The sequence below is a fragment of the Dasypus novemcinctus genome, chromosome 8, assembly GCF_030445035.2.
Source record: "Dasypus novemcinctus isolate mDasNov1 chromosome 8, mDasNov1.1.hap2, whole genome shotgun sequence".
Taxonomy (NCBI): domain Eukaryota; kingdom Metazoa; phylum Chordata; class Mammalia; order Cingulata; family Dasypodidae; genus Dasypus; species Dasypus novemcinctus.
Window position 1 is genome coordinate 64,228,371 of NC_080680.1, and position 18,886 is coordinate 64,247,256.

An 18,886-nucleotide genomic window follows, 5' to 3' on the forward strand; every position below is an offset into this window, starting at 1 on the left:
CTGCTTTCTGCTTTTACAGGATTTGATTCCACCTCTAGTCCTGAGCAGTGCTAAGGGTTAAGACTTTAATGGGTTGCTTGGGTTGTATAATTTTAACTCTGGAAGGTAGTTAGTTTGATGTCCTTATTTTACAGATGAATAAACTTTGGCCAAGAAAAGATAATTCTCTTGTCTGAGATTATTGCAGAGCCTGAGTTTAATTTGGGAATCTTGACTTTTAATTCAATTCTAACCATCCCCCCTCGTATTTTGCACTTGCCCATCACTTCTTGTTTTTTTCCCTGAGATGTAGACCTGCAGTATATCAGTAACTAATTCCACTGAAGCTGTGTAGGCACTGCTTATGCAAATAATAATAATGTTGATAAATGCCTCACATTTGTGTTTGTTTTTCCAAAACTTGTATAGGCTGTTGGCTGCCCACTGTTAGTTTTGCAAGTGATCAACTTGATTATATCATCAACCCATCTATCATTTTGAATAAAAGATTGTAGCCTACTTACTTTTCAGGATCTTGAATAGCAGATTTGGGTGCAGAGACAATTAGAATCTTAAGGCATAGCTCAGGTTATGCTGTGGTATTCTTTTGTACCATATTATTTATTTTTTTGATGAATAGTGCTTCGAATGAAGAGCAAAGTTGACTTGTTTAAATTGTGGATCCTTTCATTTACCTTAACTTTTTACAGTTGGATGAAGTTGAAAGAAGTAGAATGGCTAACAAGCAGTGAGCAAGAGGAAGAAAGGAAAGAAAATCTTGAATAATTCATAAATTTAATAATCAGTCCCCCAGTATATTAAGGGTGAACTATACTTGGCATTATGGCATTTTAATTACTCTAATTTATAATACTTATATAGGAAAATAACTCCATTTTCCATCATTCCCAAAATAACATGTATATTATTTAGTGTTTATTTTGGAACAAGATTCTATATTTTTCAAAGGAATAATTTTACATTTGTTTTCCGTTTAGGTCTTCTGGTTTCTTCTAAATTGTATTTCTCTTGTGTATCCAGTGTTAATATTTGATGACTATATTTTCACAAGAAACTTAAAGTTTTGAGCCTGATTGACTTTTGGTTCAGTATAAGGAAGGATGAAGGTGGAATCATAGTCTTTTTGAATAACTCAATACTATACCATGTTTTAATAAATATTATGCTCCTCACAGTGCTTATGATTTACCTACTGCAGTGGTTCTCAACTGGAGGTCATGTTGCCCATCATGGGACATCTGGTAATATCTGGAGACAGTTTGAAGTGTCACGGATGGAGGGTTGCTACTGGCATCTAGTGGGTAGAGAACAGATATGCTGCTGGAACAGCCTATAGGACACTGGACTGTCCCCTATAACAAAAAAATTATCTGGCTCAAATGTCAATGGTGCCATGATTAAGAAACCCTCATGCATGGCAGTTGCACAGTAATGTTTATTGAATTAAAAAATGCACCCATTCCATTACTTAAGCATAAGGTTTTATGTATTACTTTTTATATGTATTTGCATACCATTTATATGATTCATAAGGGAGAATTTAGATTTTTTGTTTCATTATGCTTAAAGTATTAAAGCAAAATGTTGGCAATAATAATTGATTTTAGGTTGTACTCATTTAAAATGATATAATATTAGTAATGAAATGTTAATCAGCAGTAAGATTTAATGTTCTCATTTTGTACTTCCCTTCTCCATCAAAATTTTCAGCTTCCTGGAATCAATATTGTGTATTATTCCCTAGAATATTGCCTCTTGGACTTGATGTAATCAAGTATCTGGAAAAATTAATTATCCAGATGGCCAAATCAGTGATTAATCTGGATAATTCCTATTCTACTATATTTGACTTAATTGCATCTTGAGCATTTGTCTGAGATACTAAATAGAATCTTCTGAATCCAATGGTCAGCAAAACAAATAATCAGCTTCATGCAACATAGCTGGAATGATCCCCTCAATCCAAGTGAAGTAGAAGCTAAATTATAAGAGTTTTTTGCTTTGTGTGTATCATTTAAAAAAATTGTATTGATGTCTCTCATTTATATGTGAACATACATAAAAATAAGTTTATAGTAAAAGTTGTGAACTTACAAAACAACCATGCATAACATCATATAGGGGTCCCAAACATCACCCCACCACCACCCCCTTGCATTGTTGTGAAACATTTGTTACAATTATGAAAGAATATTGTCAAAATCATACTACTAACTATAGTCCATATCTTATGTTTGGTGTATTTTTCCCCAATCCACCCTATTATTATTTTTTAAAATATGTTTTTATTACAGAAGTTATGAACTTATAAAACAATCATGCACATACGTAGAATTCCCATAAAACAACCTTTCATCAACACATGACACTGTGATGAAACATTTGTGACAGGTTATGAGATAATGTCATCAGACTATTACTACCAAACATGGTCCATCATGTACATTGGCAAACTTTTTCCATACTCCTCCATTATCAACAGACTACGTTTTTGGCATAGATGCATGAGTATTACAATATTGCTGTTAACCACTACCAAACATGGTCCATTGTGTACATTTGGCAAATTTTTTCCATACTCCCCCATTATCCACACAGTACATCTTTGGCATAGATGCATGAATATTACAGTATTGCTATTAATCACAGTCCATAGGTTACACTAATTGTATTTTTCCCATGCTTCTTCACATCCCTACCACCCTGCGATAGTGACATACATCTGCTCTAACTCACAGAAGGACACTCTTGAATATGTATGATCAACAAAAATTCTCATCTACCTTTGGGTTTACTGTGTTATTTAGTCCCTAGATTATTGTCTAGCTTTCTTTAAGTTGACATTTACATCCCTAGACTACCCTTTTCAGCCACATTCCCATACACTATAATGTGTTGCCATCAACTCTATCCATTTCCACACTTTACAGTAAAGTTAATAGAAACTTATACATAAGTGCATCATTTTTAATCCTACTTTAAAATTACTACCTCTTATTTCTGCTGACCTGATTTAATTTGGACAAATCTGCATGTTTTATGAAGGATATAGATCTGTAGCAGTTTTTTGGGATGTGGGGTTGGAAAGGACTAGGGGTGACATATAAGTGAGGAATATTAAGAAGCACTTCAGAAATTTATGATCACAAAAAAATGTTTTAACTTCTTGGATTTTCTTCTTATGTAGTCATGAATGGCACCATTAACTGGAGGATTAATGGATGGTTTTTCATATCTGATGCTCCTCATTTCCATATGGTGCTTGTCAGAAAAAAAACAAATTCATAGTTAAAATAATTGCAGTTGTTATCCTCTCCTTTTTATTTGGAGGTTTTAATTGAATGTGATCTACTGAACTTTCGATCTAAGAAGTTCAACTGATGGGACCTATCTGAGGGGCTTTTAGGATTTGTAACATTTGTTTCTTAATATCTGTAGCAACTATAGTGGAAGCAAATTCTAAATAGGTTTAACTGTCAAAGGGTTTAGAATTTAGAAAAGTAATTTTGATATGAGTGTTGGCACACAGAGTTGCTTAGAAGAGCAATCCCATATTGATGGCAATCATTTGATCAGTCAGAAATAGCTTATGCTTTAACAGAGAAGAAGCCAGCTTGCACGTGATGTTAGTGCATGAAAGATCATGTGAGGTTGAAGAGAAAATGAAGAGATGATGTTATAAATACCCTGAACCTGTATAGAAGTGCCAGAGAGGTATATACCATGAGTGTTTCAATGTCATGTATCTGCTTTACTATCCGTTCTTTTTTGTTTTTTTAATATACTTTTATTAGACTGTGAACTTACAAAACAATCATGCACTTGTCTGGAGAAATTCCCATACAACACCCTTCTACACTGTTTTGGAACATTTGTTATAGATTATGAGATATCATCAGATTGTTACCACTAATGATGATGTGTAGCATACATTTGGTATATTTTTTCCATACACTCCCTATTATTATCACAGTACATCTTTGGCATTGATGCAAGAATGTTACAGTATTGCTGTTAGCCGAAGCCTATGGAGGTCCATTAATTGTATTTTTTCCATTGTTCCCCACATTCTTACCATCTTGCAATAGTGACATACATTTGTTCTATTTCATAGAAGGACATTCTTTTATTTGTACTATTAACCACAATTCCATACACTTCTGGATTCACTATGTTATTCCCTAGATTATTCTCTAGCTTTCTTTCAGTTAACATTTACATTTCCTAGACTACCCTTTTCAGCTACAATCCCATTTATAAACCAGCTGTGTTAGTTCTACTCACTAATGTGTTACTGTTAACTCTGTCCATTTCCACACTTTTATAGTCAAGTTAATCAAAACTTCTACATACATTAAGATCACTACACCTTTTCTGCCCTCCTCTTAGCTCCTAATACCCTATACTCTAGGTTTTAGCTCCATGCATTTATTCTTTGTGTTTAGTTCATATTAGTGAGACCATGAAATATTTGTCCTTTTGTGTATGGCTTATTTCGCTTAACATAATGTCTTCAGGGTTCATCCATGTTATGATATGTGTCACAATTTCATTTCTTCTTACAGCAGCATAGTATTCCATTGTATGTATATACCACATTTTGTTTATCCATTCATGAGTTGATGGGCACTTAGGTTGTTATTGCATCTTTTGGCAATTATGAATATTGCTGCTGTGAACATTGGTGTGCAAATGTCTGTTCACATCAGTGTTCAGTTCTTCTTGGATATATTCCTGGTAGAGGAATTGGTGGATCATATGGCAGTTCTATATGTAGCTTCCTGAGGGAACAACTAAACTTTCTTCCACAGCGGCTGTACCATTTTACATTCCTACCAACAGTGAAGGAGTGTTTCTCTCTCTCACCATTCCCTCTAGCACTTATTATTTTCTATTTTTTAAATGATGGCCATTCTGTGTGGTATGTGATAGCTCATTGTTGTTTTGATTTACATTTCCCTAATTGCTAGTGATATGGAACATTCTTTCATGTGCTTTTTGGCCATTTGTATTTCTTCTCTGGAGAAATGTCTATTTAAGTCTTTTGCCCATTTTAAAAATTGGATTGCTTGCTTTTTTATTGTCAAGTTGTATGATCTCTTTATATAGGATGGAAATCAAACCCTTATTGGATACATGGTTTCCAAATATTTTCTCCCATTGAATGGACTGACTGCCTTTTCACTTTCTTGAGGAAGTCCTTTGAATCACAGAAGTGTTTTTAAGTTTGAGAAGGTCCCGTTTATCCATTTTTTCTTCTGTTGCTTGTGCTTTTGGTGTAAAATTTAAGAATCCACCACCTACCACCAGGTCTTAAAGATATTTCCCTACATTTTCTTCTAGGAGCTTTATGGTTATACATTTTTTAGTTAGGTCTTTGATCCATTTTGAGTTAATTTTTGTGTAAGGTGTGAGATAGGGGCCTACTTTCTTATGGCTATGGATATCCATTTCTCGCAGCACCATTAGTTGAATAGACTGTTCTGTCCTCGCTGGGTGTGTTCGACAGCCTTGTCAACAATCACTTGACCATAGATGTGAAGATCTGCTTCTGAACCATCAATTCAATTCCATCGGTCGATGTATATATCTTCATGCCAGTACCATGTTGTTTTTACCACTGTAGCTAGGTAATACAATTTAAAGTCTGAAAGTAAGAGTCCTTTAACTTCACTCTTTCTTTTTAAGATGCTTCTGCCTATTTGGGAGCCCCTTACCCTTCCAAATTAATTTGATAATTGTGTTTTCCATTTCTCTTAAAATGCTGGTGGAAGGAAGTGGATTTGGCCCTACGGATAGGGTGGCCGCCTACCACATGGGAGGCCCAAGGTTCAAACCCATGGCCTCCTGACCCATGTGATGAGCTGGCCCATGCGCAGTGCTGATGTGCGCAAGGAGTGCTCTGCTGTGCAGGGGTGTCTCCCGCATAGGGGAACCCACGCACAAGGAGTGTGTCCCATAAGGAGAGCTGCCCAGTGCGAAAAAAAAGTGCAGCCTGCCCAGGAGTGGGGCAGCACACACGGAGAGCTGACACAGCATGATGATGCAACAAAAAGAGACACAGATTCCGGGTGCTGCTGACAAGAATACAAACGGACACAGAACACACAGTGAATGGACACAGAGAGCAGACAACTGGGGGTGGGGAACGGGAGAGAAAGAAATAAAAAATAAATCTTTAAAAAAAAATGCTGGTGGAATTTTTTATCAGATTTGCGTTGAATCTTTTTATCAGTTTGGGTAAGTATCGACATCTTAACCATATTTAGTCATCCAGTCCATGAGCATGGAATGATTTTCCATTTAATCAGGTCTTTTAAAATTTTCTTTAGCAATGCGTTGTAGTTTTCTGAATACAAGTGTGTAACATCCTTGGTTAAGTTTATTCCTAAATATTTGGTTCATTTAGTTGCTATTGTAAATGGAATTTTTTTTCTTGATTTCCTCCTCAGATTGTGCATTACTAATATATAGAAACCCTGCCAATTTTTGTGTATTAATTTTATATTCTGCCATTTGCTGAAATTGTTTTTTTAGCACTGGCAGCTTTGTTGTAGATATTTTGGGGCTTTCTATGTATAGGATCATATCATCTGTGGAGGGCGAAAGTTTTATTCTTCATTTGCAATTTGGATGCCTTTTATTACTTTTTCTTACCTGATTGCTCTAGCTATAAACCTCTAGCACTGTACTAAACAACAGTGCTGATAATGGGGATCATTGTTTTGTTCCTGATCTCAACCAGAAAGCTTTTAAGTCTTGCACTACTGAGTACAATGTTAGCAGTGGTTTTTTCATATATGACCTTTATGATGTTGAGACGGTTTCCTTCAATTCCTATCTTTTACAGTATTTTATTATGAAAGGATACTGTATTTTGTCAAATGCCTTTTCTGTGTCAATTGATTGACTCGTTTTTCTTCTTTGATTTATTAATGTGGTGTATTATGCTGATAGGTTTTCTTGTATTGAACTGCTCTTGCATGCCTGGTATAAAACCCTCTTGATCATGATGAATAATTATTTTATTGTGATGTTGGATTTGATTGGCAAGTATTTTGTTGAAGATTTTTGCTTTTGTGTATATTAGGGTAATTTTCTTTTCTTTGTACTATCTTTGTTTGGCTTTGGTATTAGGGTAATAGTGGCTTCATAGAATGAGTTTGGTTGTGTTCCTTCTTGTTGACTTTTTTGGAAGAGTTTGAGTAAAACTGATATTAAATCTTCTATGAATGCTTGGTAGAACTCACCTGTGAAACCGTCTGGTCCTGGGCTTTTCATTTTGGGGAGTTATTTGATGACTATTTCAATCTTTTACTTGTAATTGGTTTGTTGAGGTCTTCTGTATCTTCTAGGGTCAGTGTAGGTTGTTTGTATGTCCCTAGAAATTTTTGCATTTCACCTACATTGTCTAGTTTGTTGATCTTATGATCTTTTATTTCTGTGGGGTCAGTAGAAATAAAAATATGGAATGCTTCACAAATTTGCATGCCATCTTTGCACAGGGACCATGCTAATCTTCTCCATATCATTCCAATTTTAGTATATGTGTTGCCAAAGCAATCCATTTTTATTTATTTATTTATTTTATTTTTTATTTTTTTCATGAAGGTGGACTTTTATTTAACGTCAAAGGCACAGCCTGGATGACTGAGGCAGTGACCAAGAATGACAGCCCAGATTCCCTAGTTTTCCATTTTTAAAAGGGAGAAAAACCAAAATTTTCCCACCTCCTGACCTCCCTCTCCTATGCTTCTTTCTTGTGATTCACAATCTTGGCAACACATTAGAATCACCAGAATTTTAAAAAATTACTAATGCATTGGCACCACCCGACCTGCTCCAATACCATTGAGACCCTGGCATTGGTATTTTTTTTAAGAGCTCTCCAGATGAATCTAACATGGAACCAGGATTGAGAACCATTGTTTTATAAAAGCAGTGCACGAAAATTGTCTGGAGAATTGTTTATTATGTCTGGACTGGGGCTAGAGAATTTGCATTTCTCACAAGTTCTCAGGTGTTGTTGATGTTGCTGGTAAGGTGAACACACTGAGAGAGCCATCAGTATAACAGAAGGCTATCTTAAAAAATATTTGACCTGGAGCAGATGTGGCTCACTCGGTTGGGCACCTGCCTCCCACATAGGAGGTCCTGGGTTCAGTTCCTGGTGCCTCCTGAAGAAACAAAAACAAACAACAAGCGAAACAAACAAAAAACCCAGCTCAGGGAAGCAGATAGTCTCTGTGGTTGAGCACTGGCTTCCCACATATGATGTCCTGGGCTCAATCCACAGGCCCTGGTACCTCAAAAAATAAAAAAAAAGGAGGGGGGGCAGCTTAATTTAAAAAACATATTTGGGTGAAATGCGTAGTCTGATTGTTCTTTTTTGAAAAATCACTTCTAGTGGTATATTGTATATAGCACTGTGTGTACAGTTCTTTTTATGGTAAAAAGACTGATATTTGGGAGTGGATATACTTAAAGCAGTTGAGCACCTGCTTCCCACATGGAAGGTCCTGGGCTCAGTTCCTCGTGCCTCCTAGAAATAAAAAAACAAATGACAAGCAAGCAAACAAACAAACAAAATAACTTATGTCCTGGTTCAATCCTTGGCCCTGGTACCACCAAAAAAAAAAAAAAAAAGCCTAATGTTTCTGTTTTGTTTGAAGAGTTTTTAAAATGCGCACTGCCAATTTTATTTAAAATGTTTCTTAGAGGAGAAAGCCACGTAGATTATAACTGAAAACTTTGTACGATACTTCATAGTTTAAAAAGCTTTTGAATTTAGTTTCTTTTAAGCTTTTTGATCTATGTAAAATAACTCGAGTTAGTGTCTTTTTTTTTTACCTTTGTTTTTTGAGAATCATTCAAATTTCACATCTTATATTTTGTGTTGTCTTTTTAGGACTCTTTAAAAAGTAGCCCAAATAAAAAGATTCAGCCTCATTCAACAGAAATTTTAAGCATTTTAAATTTGAATGGTTTGTTTTGAGATGGGAGAAATATTTTCCTCTTCCTCAGTTTAAATATGCTGGGGCGACACAGTGTGAATAATTGAGAAGAAGAGGGATAGGTAAGAACAGAGAGAGAGAACCAGAGCGAGAGTGAGAGAGAGCCAGTGCTTACAAATTGGAGCCATGTTGGAGGAAATGGAACCCTCCAGGTTTAGGAAGAGAGCAGTGGCAGCAGCGGGTGGGCTATGACTTGGCAGGAAAGGAGGGATCAAGGGGCTAGATGTGAGAGAAGCTAGTGGATTCATGAGTAGGACCAGGCAATTGTCATTAAATGGCAGAGTTATTTCTCAAACTCTGATCTCTGAGACTTCAGCATCATTCTCTTATCCACAAAAGAGATAAAGGAAAAATGTCAGTGCTAAAGAACCAACTCTGTAGTAAATATAGCAAGTGATAGTTTTGACAGTTATGAATGCTGGGGGGAAAACCAGTCTCTAGATGGTGTTGCCTCTTATTGCTGCTGTATTTATATATTAACAATGTATAGTACTGAAATGACAGCTTCCAATATGACTTTTTGTATTTTTCAGGAATCATCCTCAGCCTTTGATCACTGTGCTTGAACACAGACCTGATTGCTGGCCAGTTCTTCTGCAGCAGTTGACAGTTTTTTTCCAGCAATGCCCTGAGAGGTATTATAAAATAAAATGGGTGATGGAAATGTAATGGTATATGCTAATTTTAGAGCTTGTTTTTTAGCTTCTTGGATTATAGTGTTTTCTCCTGAAGAAATGAAATGTTCTAGAATAGGTTGTAGTTTTCTATTTTCTTTCTGAGAGTAAGAGAAAAATCCCTCCAGATTTATTGATTGTTGAAAAATTGAATACAAGAAAAGCTATTGGGAAGCAGATGTGGCTCAAGTGATAAGGCCTCCGCTTACCATATGGGAGAACCCAGGTTCGATCCCTGGGCCTCCTAGTGAAAAAAAGAGAAAGTGCACCTGTGTGGTGAGCCAAGTGCCAGTGTCGGTGCCTGCGCGGCAAGCCGAGTGCCTACGTGGTGAGCCGATTGCCCACATGAGTGCCCATGTGGCGAGCCAAGTGCCTGTGTGAGCTGAGGGCCCGTGTGGTGAGCCATGTGCCTGTGTGGCGAGCTGAGTGCCCCCATGGTGAGCCATTGCCTGTGCGGTAAGCCAGAGCCTGCGTGGTGAGCCAGTGTCTGCGCGGGTGGGTTGACTTATGCAGCAGGATGATGATGATGCAACAGAAGAGGAATGAAGGGGAGAGTCAAGGTGGGGTGCAGCAGAGACCAGGAACTAAAGTGTTGCAATTGACAGGGGACTTCTCTCCACATCAGAGGTCCCCAGGTTTGAATCCTGGTGAAACCTGGAGAAGAGAGATAATAGAAGACAAGGAGAGAAATAGATACAGAAGATTGCACAGCGAGTGGACATGGACAGCAGAGACAGCAGGGCAGGGGAGGGGAAGGGGAAGAAAAAATAAATAAAAGTGACCAAAAAAATAAATGAATAAAAGCTGTTATTATGAGTTACTGGTTAGGACAGTTCACCAGAAATATTTGGTAAAATACTACAGAGTATAGGAGATAGATTTTTCCCCCTGGGAATTATAAACCTTTCAAGTATAAATGTGCCAACTGGGATCAGATCGCCACCATAGGTGCTGTCAGTGTGGCTTTACCACGGCTTCTGGGGGGCCTTTCTTCTACCCTTAGCCCCGTGGTCTTGGGTCAGGTCCTCCTCATCTCTCGCTTTGGCTGTTGCTGCATGTCCCTAACTGCTGTCCCCACCTCCAGTCCTGTCTTGCTCATATCCATTCTGTGAACACCCCTCAGAGTGCTATATCAAGGGAACAGACCTTTTTTGTTTCACTCCTTTGCTTAACTTGCCACAGCTGTGGTCTTCAAGCTGGACTTGCCATGCGTGGATGGGCTACGCGTGGGGAGCACCCCTACCCTTTCAGAGAAGCAGCTCTGGTTTTATAGGGCTTACATGTTGATTTTTCATGGGACTTTCTATTAGGAAAAAAAATGATTTGGCCTCTGAAAGTTTTAAAGTCCCTGAATTAAAGTATAAAACCTAGCACATTGGGGAGCGGATGGGCTCAAGGAGTTGAGTGCCCTCCTCCCACATTGGAGGTCCTGGGTTCAGTTCTTGGTGCCTCCTAAAGGGAAAAAAAGCAGACAACGAGCAAAAAACAATGAACGGACACAAGCAAAACAACAACAAAACAGACAATGAGCAAGAACAATGAATAGGTGAGGAAGCCATCTTGGTGGGGGTGAGTGGAATTGCAGTGATGATGAAAATGTTCTAAAATTAGATATTTGTTCTGGTTGCATAACGCAGGGAATATACTAAAACCCATGAAACTGTACACTTCAAAAGGGCAAGTTTTATAGTTCTGCAAATCTCAATAAAGCTGTTATTTAAAAAAAAATTCTAGTGTGTCATGCTAGGCTGTCTATGGTGTGATTTCTAACTATCTCACTGGTTTTAACTTCTCTTTATTTCACGATTTATGCTTTAGCAGTATACTGACTTGGATTTTGGTTCCACACAGCAAGTCGGGCTATTCTCTTGCCTCTGTGCTTTTGATTATTAGTACCCATTCTACTCCCTTTAATTTCACCCCACTCCCTTACTAATTTCTCCATTTGAAATTTCAGTTTGGACATTCTTTACCTAAGAAGTCTTAGCTTACCACATGCTGGGTTTGGTGTCTCTTCTACATGCTCCCAGAAAACACAGCTTGCAGTTGTGATTTCTAGTATCAGTACACTTACTACGTTTTCTTATAATAACTCCTTTATTAACTGTGAAACCTTCTTGAGGGTAGGGACTGTTTCTCCTTATTCTTTGTATCATTAATGCCTGACAGATTTCCAGGTGCTCTATAAATGTTGAAGTTATATAAATAAGGCCTTCTGCTTGGCAGGGCCCAGGCACTGGTCTGTAGAATCCTCATTATATGGTATATCACTGTGTACTTAGCACCATCATGCAAAGTCATGATATGGTACTCCTATCCTGGGTAATCCATGGCTTGAGTTTCATACACCACACTAACAATATGCATGTTTTCTTGCTCTTGAAGGTTTTATAGTGTTCTGTAAATACAGCTTCTTGGGAAACGGATTTGGCCCAGTGGATAGGGCGTCCGTCTACCACATGGGAGGTCTGCGGTTCAAACCCCGGGCCTCCTTGACCCGTGTGGAGCTGTCTCATGCGCAATGCTGATGTGTGCAAGGAGTGCCATGCCACGCAGGGGTGTCCCCCACATAGGGGAGCCCTACTCGCAAGGAGTGTGCCCCGTAAGGAGCCGCCCAGTGTGAAAGAAAGTGCAGCCTGCCTAAGAATGGCGCCGCCCACATGGAGAGCTGACACAACAAGATGATGCAACAAAAAGAGACACAGATTCCCGTGCCGCTGATGACAACAGAAGCGGACGAAGAAGACGCAGCAAATAGACACAGAGAACAGACAACCGGGGTTGGGGGTGAGGGTAGAAGAGATAAATAAATAAATAAATAAATCTTAAAAAAAAAAAAAATACACCTTCTTAAAAACACTTTCAGCATTCATAACTTCAATTTTAGATGGAATTCCTAGGCAGGAAATGCTGCTATAGGAAGAAAAATCCAGGTAACATTTGAATAGCTCAAAATAAACATCATTATCCTTTTCTCCCTCACCTAGGGTTGCATTTTCAAAGATAGGATATTAATATTTACCATATAACCCTTTCTTCAGCTATGTCAAAACCCAAAAATAACAAATTTATGAACACATTTGTTTAATGAAATTTCTCTGTTGCAAAATAGATTGGGCTGTTTTATAAAAGATAATACTGATGTACCATATTTGCTATTAAGCTTATTTTTAGGGTAAGCCTTAAGAGTGCATTTCTCTTTTTCCAATGCTTTCATTACTCAGCAAGTAATTAATTTACCATTTGGTTATTTTAGTATCAAAGGAGTATTATATTGAGGCTTGGAGATAGTTGTTCTAATGCAATATTTAGTTTCCTGTGATTTTATTATAGAGTAAGTTAACTTAGAACTTTTTCAAATTGTTTAGAAGGTGTGGCAGTTTGAGATTATTTGTGAATCCCAAAAAGAGAAAGATTATGTTTGTAAACTAATCCTCTGGGTGTGATACCCTTTGATTGTATTAGATTCATCTGAGATATTGTTGATTAAATTACCTGTCAAGATTAGGGTTTGGAAATGACCGTGTCACATCTGAGTAAGGTGTGACTCAGGTTGAGTCCCTGCCCCCTTGATGGGCCTATATAAATGGACACTCACTCAAGAAGACAGAAGAGAGGGAAAAAGAGCAAGAGCACCTCATGTTTGATCCTGTGGCCCTGGGGAGAGATGAGCCATTTGCCTGATAGTTTGCAGCTGAAGAGAACAGAACAGCTGAGCAGCCGAGAAGGCCCAGAAAGAAATGAGCCCTGTGCTAGAGACTGATATAGTAAGTCCTGAGAGACCAGACCAATGGTCTGTCATCTTGCTTCAGCATGTGGCAGCTGACTTTGGTAAGAAAGTACCTCTTATGGTACCTTGAGTTGGACTTTCTATGGTCTTGGGAGTATAAGCTTTTACCCCAATTAAATACCTTTGTAAAAGCCTAGCGATTTCTGGTACTTTGTATCAGCACCCCTTTGGCAGACTAATACTGAAAGTAAAAAAAGACAAGTTGGTAATTTAATAAGAATAAAGGTAGTGATTCAAAGGAAGCCAAATGTTGTAAAGATATCCAATTTCCTAACTCTTTCTGGGTTAGGAATTATTGATAAAACTAGCAGTTTGCATTTGTTTTTAATAGTATGCAGATGTCCATCTTCATGCTAGATTTTTTGATATTATTTTAAAATTAAATTCCACATCCGTTTATTTAAAGCCTTTGATGTTAAGACCTCACCAAATGTAATGTTCTTTGTGATCTATTAACTTTAATAAAAGTGTAAAAAAAAAAGTGGATTATATAGGTTGTTTTCCTTGATTAGTAAGATTTCTTTATCACTTATGTACATCATAAATGTCTTCTCCCAGTTTTACTTGGTCTTTTTCTATTGCTTATGGAAGCTTTTGATATGCAGAAATGTTTTTATTTTGACATAATCAAATATATCAGCCTTTTTCTTTATGATTTGTTTTTTTGGGGGGGGGGAGTTTAAGAAATGCTCTCCTGTCATGCTATTATATTTGTGTTTATAATTTCATCTGAAAGATTTAAGCCTTTGCATTTCACATTAAAATATTTAATTAATGTAGGAAAAAAAAAAAAGACCTCACCACAGCCTTTAAGGAACTGAGGATCACCTAAATTGACAACGATATCGTGGACTATTGGTCTGGAAGCTTTCAGGTTATCTAGTCTAATAGTTATCATTTTTCAGATGAGGGAAATAAAGAGCTGTTAAAAAACTGCTTAAGGTCACATAGCTCATGAGAAAGTTGAACCTAGACCCTCAGTTTTTTGTATTCTCATTGCAGGTCTCTTTCCACTACTTCTCTTTCATGGGGAACATAAACATAAAAGACTTTTGTGTAGATAACATGTATAACTGGCTACATTTTTAAGTATTCTTAATCACTTAGAAATTTCAGGTTCTCTGTTACATTATTTTTCTTTTCTCCTTAAACCCTGACAATTTCATATCTCACTGAAGTGATAGTTAATCATCACATACCAACTAGGAAATGCAGAATCTAAAACCAGAGCAGAGTAAGCTAGGGAGATTTTAAAAACAGGAGGTTCAAGATTATGATCCTGATGTCAAATCTTAACAGCATCTTGGAAATATATTTCTCATACAAAACTTATATTTTATCTTTAGCATCTTGAAGTAGGTGAACACTGATAAGCTATCAATGGATATTCTTGGCCTCTGGATAGTATTTATTCTTTGGGGAATGCATTATTATAGAGAGATGGGGAAGCAATGTTTTTAAAATTCCTTTTCTGAAAACTGTCACTTTAATTTTATGACATATATACAGCATCCAATTACTTGATCTATGAAATTTTTTAAGTTCTTTAAAGTGGATGGTGTGATAAAGATAAGTTTCATTAGTAATTATGAATTCAGAAGTCCTTCTTTTGATTTTTATAGGTTCTGTATGCATTTGTGCTCATGATAAAAATAAAAAATCCCCATGACTGTGAGCTCAGTGAGAGTAGGAACTTACCTATTTTTGTTTCTCACTTTATCTTTAGCAGGTTGAAGAGTGACTGGTATACTATAGATGCTCAATAAATTTTACTGAGTAGATAAATGAATAAATTAATAAAAGCAAATCTTATCAGTTTGGCACCTTTCAAATTTTGATTAATAATTAATGGTATTTTAAAATCACATTTCTGTGAAATGTTAGGTAATATAAAATTATGTTGTCAAGCATAATTCAAATGCCAGTTCCTCCATGAAGTAATTGTACTTCATACTTTTTTTTTTCTTTTCTTTCTTTTTTTTTTTTTTAAACAGTTTTCACTTTCTATCCTCTAGTTCCAGGAACATAACTGATTGTCCCTGTTAGAGGGTATGGTTCTTAAGGATAGATTATACCTCGTTCATCTTGGCATTTTAAAAATTTAATGTCTTAATTTACCATGCTGCTATGACAGATACCACACAATGGCTTGGTTTAAAAAATGGGAATTTATTGGCTCACAGTTGAGGCTAAGAGAAGTCCAAAATCTATAGGCCAGCAATGTGGTTTTCCCCCTCCCCAAAGTCTGTACATTCTGATACTGCCTGATTGCAGTCCATGTTGATTCTTTGGCTGTATCTCTGTCCCATGTCCTCACAGGGGTGTCCTCTCCTTTCTTTTCTGGGTGCTGCGGACTTCCAACTTCTTATTCCTCCCTGTGGCTTTCTCTGATAATGTCTGAATTTCTTCTACTTATAAAAGAATTCAGTAACCTGGATTAAGGCCCACCCTCATTCAGCTGGACCACACCTTAACTAAAACAACATCTTTAAGAGATCCTATTTACTAAGCCAGAGGTGCATTTGTATACTAATTCATGGACTGTAGCCAGTGGTTCAGCTGGATAGGCAGGAATTTGGAAGTAATATGATTGGAAAATTGGTGATAAAGAGTTCTGGGGGAGAGGTGTATAGATAGAACTTTCTGAGTAAGCAAAAACCATGAAGTTATTTTTGTCCCATGTGTGAATGCTTACCAGAGGGTAACTACAGCAGAAGAAGATTTTAATAATCAACTGGATAGGATAACTTGGATACCAGTTGATCTCTTTCCCCAGCCAGTCCTGTCATTGTCCAAAGGGTTCATGAACAAAATGATCATGGTAATAGGTATAGCAGTTTGATATAGTTATGAATTGCAAAAATAGATATTGGATTATTTCTGATCTGTACCTGGGCATGATTAAATTATGATTAGGGCTTTGATTGGGCCATGTCAGGGTGTTGAGATAAAAGGCATGGCAAAGGACAGAGTTGGAGGGTTTTTGATGTTGGAATTTTGATGTTGGAGTTTGAGCTGGAGCCGCAGGAAGTAAGCACACAGAGGAAAGAGAAGCAAGCCCTGGGAAGAGAGGAACCCTGGGCCCGGAGAGAAGCAAGCCCTGGAAAGAGAGGAACATTGGAAGCCTGAATCCTGGCAGATGTTGGCAGCCATCTTGCTCCCACATGTGAAAATAGACTTTGATGAGGGAAGTAACTTATGTTTTATGCCTGGTATGTGCAAGCTCCTACCCCAAATAAATGCCATTTATGAAAGCCAACAGGCTTCTGGTATTTTGCATCAGCACCCCTTTGGCTGACTAATATAGAAGTTGGTACTGAGGAGTGAAGAAGTACTTTTGCAGCTACCAAGATGCTGGAATGGTTTTATAAATGGTTAAGGGGTATTTTTTGGAGGAATTGTGGAATGCTTGATGGAAAAGGCTTAGATTACTTTGAAAGAGACTGTTAATAGCAATATGAATGCTAAAGAAACTTTTTGTGATGACTTAGAAGTAAATCATGAAACTATTATTGGAAACTGGAGGAAAAGTGATCCGTGTTTTGAAGTCACAGAGAACTTAGCAAGATTAACTCCTGGTGTTGTATGGAAGGCAGAATTTGGACATGGTAAGCCTGGGCATTTAGCTGAAGAACTTTCCAAAGGAAACTCAAAGAATGTGGCTAGGCTTCTCCTTGTAGCTTATAGCAAAATGTTAGATGAAACAGATAAGCTGAGGATTGAACTGTTGGGCACAAAGAAAACAGACACTGATTCTGGAAATTCTAAGCCTCTGGAAATGAAGCTCCCAAATGAAAGTGCCCCATTTGAGAACTTGGAACTTGTAAATCAAGATTGAAGATGCAGTTATCTAGGAAAGACTTGTGGAAAGTCTTGCTGTGTGATGTCTTGGATCCATGCTTCATGCATGCTAAACAACAGACTTTTTGAGAGGGCTGTATGAATAAAATCACCATCAGCTTGGACAAAAAGGGACATTGATGGGAGAGATGGAAGGGGAAAAAAATTTAAGAGGAAAATCGTGGAAGCTGAGATCTGTAATTAAAACATTGCCTTGGGCCAAGAGAGGAACCCCACTCATGTGCAGAGAGAGGGTGAATTTCCCCCACCAGTTGAAGAAGGTGGATGGTCCCACCTGATGTTCAGGGAGAGTTTTGCCACCCCAGGGTACAGAGAGGGTGGAACACATTCCTCAAGGATTAGGGTGCTTAAGGTCAGCAGCATAGATGTGAGAGGGATGGGCCTGTCATCCATGGATTAGGAAAGGCCAGGTGGTCAACTCCTTGCTCTGAGAGGGTAGAGCCAAAGGTTAGGGAAGGCCAGGTGGGCCACTCATTGCTCTGAGAGGGTTGAGCCTGTATGCCAAAGGTTAGGGGGAATGTTGTCTTCATGTCATTCTACTAGGGGGTTAAGACTCTAACCCAAAGATTGGGTAAGGTGTGGCAATCACCCCAATACTCTTGGAGGGTGAGGTCTGGACCTTGGTCAACCCCCACATGCTTGATGATAATGAAATCAAGAAAATGGCTGTTGAGCAAGCCTGTGGAAAAGGTAGGTTCCCATAAGACTCCAAGGAGAAGAAACCATCCTCAAATGACTCTCAGTCTTTGAAATCAAATGGAGGATGCCCTGCAGGTTTTCCGAACAGTAGAGAACCCGTGACTCATATTTTGTCCCATTTTATCCTTATTGTAATGAAAATGTTTATCCTTTTTCTGTTCATTTATGTATTGGAAGCAGATAAATTGTTTTGTAATTTCAGAAGTTTACCTTCAGGTGTGACTTTGTCCCAAGACAAATTGTTTTTCTTTAAATTGGTTGTGATATGATTTAGTACTTACAGTGTTACTGATTTAAGGTTTTCTTGAATGTTGTAATGTCTTTTTGGAACTCAGAGTGTGGAGTGTAGCAGTGTGATATAGTTATGAATTTCAAAAATAGATATTAGCTTATATTTGCAAGCTGGTCTGTACCTAGGCATGATTAAATTATGCTTCGGGCTTTGATTGGGCCACATTAGTAGGGTGTGGGGACTCAAAGATTAAAGGCAGAGTTGGAGGCTTTTTGATGTTAGAGTTTGATGCTGAAGTCTTAAGCTGGAGCCCCAGGAAGTAAGCACACAGAGGAAAGAGAAGCAAGGCCCTGGAAGAGAGGGATGCTGGGCCTGGAGAGAAGCAAGACCCAGGAAGAGAGGAACCCTGGAAGCCTGAACCCTGGCAGATGTCAGCAGCCATCTTGCTCCCACATGTGAAAATAGACTGCAGTAAAGGAAGTAACTTATGCTTTATGGCCTAGTATCTGTAAGCTCCTACCCCAAATAAATGCCATTTATAAAAGCCAACAGGCTTCTGGTATTTTACATTAGCACCCTTTGACTGACTAATACAATAGGGATGGAGGTCTGCCTG

At 37.9% G+C, this 18,886-nt stretch overlaps 1 protein-coding gene and 1 non-coding gene across 9 annotated transcripts in view; one reads left to right on the forward strand and one right to left on the reverse strand.

Annotated features, from left to right (window-relative positions):
- The window catches only part of FOCAD (focadhesin), a 380,810-nt gene that overhangs the window by 69,593 nt on the left and 292,331 nt on the right, over positions 1-18,886 (forward strand). For all 8 annotated transcript variants that reach the window (XM_058301924.1, XM_058301931.2, XM_058301923.2 and 5 more), the window contains one exon: positions 9,548-9,649. In XM_058301924.1, the coding sequence (XP_058157907.1) occupies positions 9,548-9,649 (102 nt within the window). The remainder of the gene's footprint in view (positions 1-9,547; positions 9,650-18,886) is intronic.
- Positions 7,461-7,563, reverse strand: LOC111760682 (U6 spliceosomal RNA). The gene has a single exon (XR_002794313.1). It is a non-coding gene; the product is annotated as a U6 spliceosomal RNA (small nuclear RNA).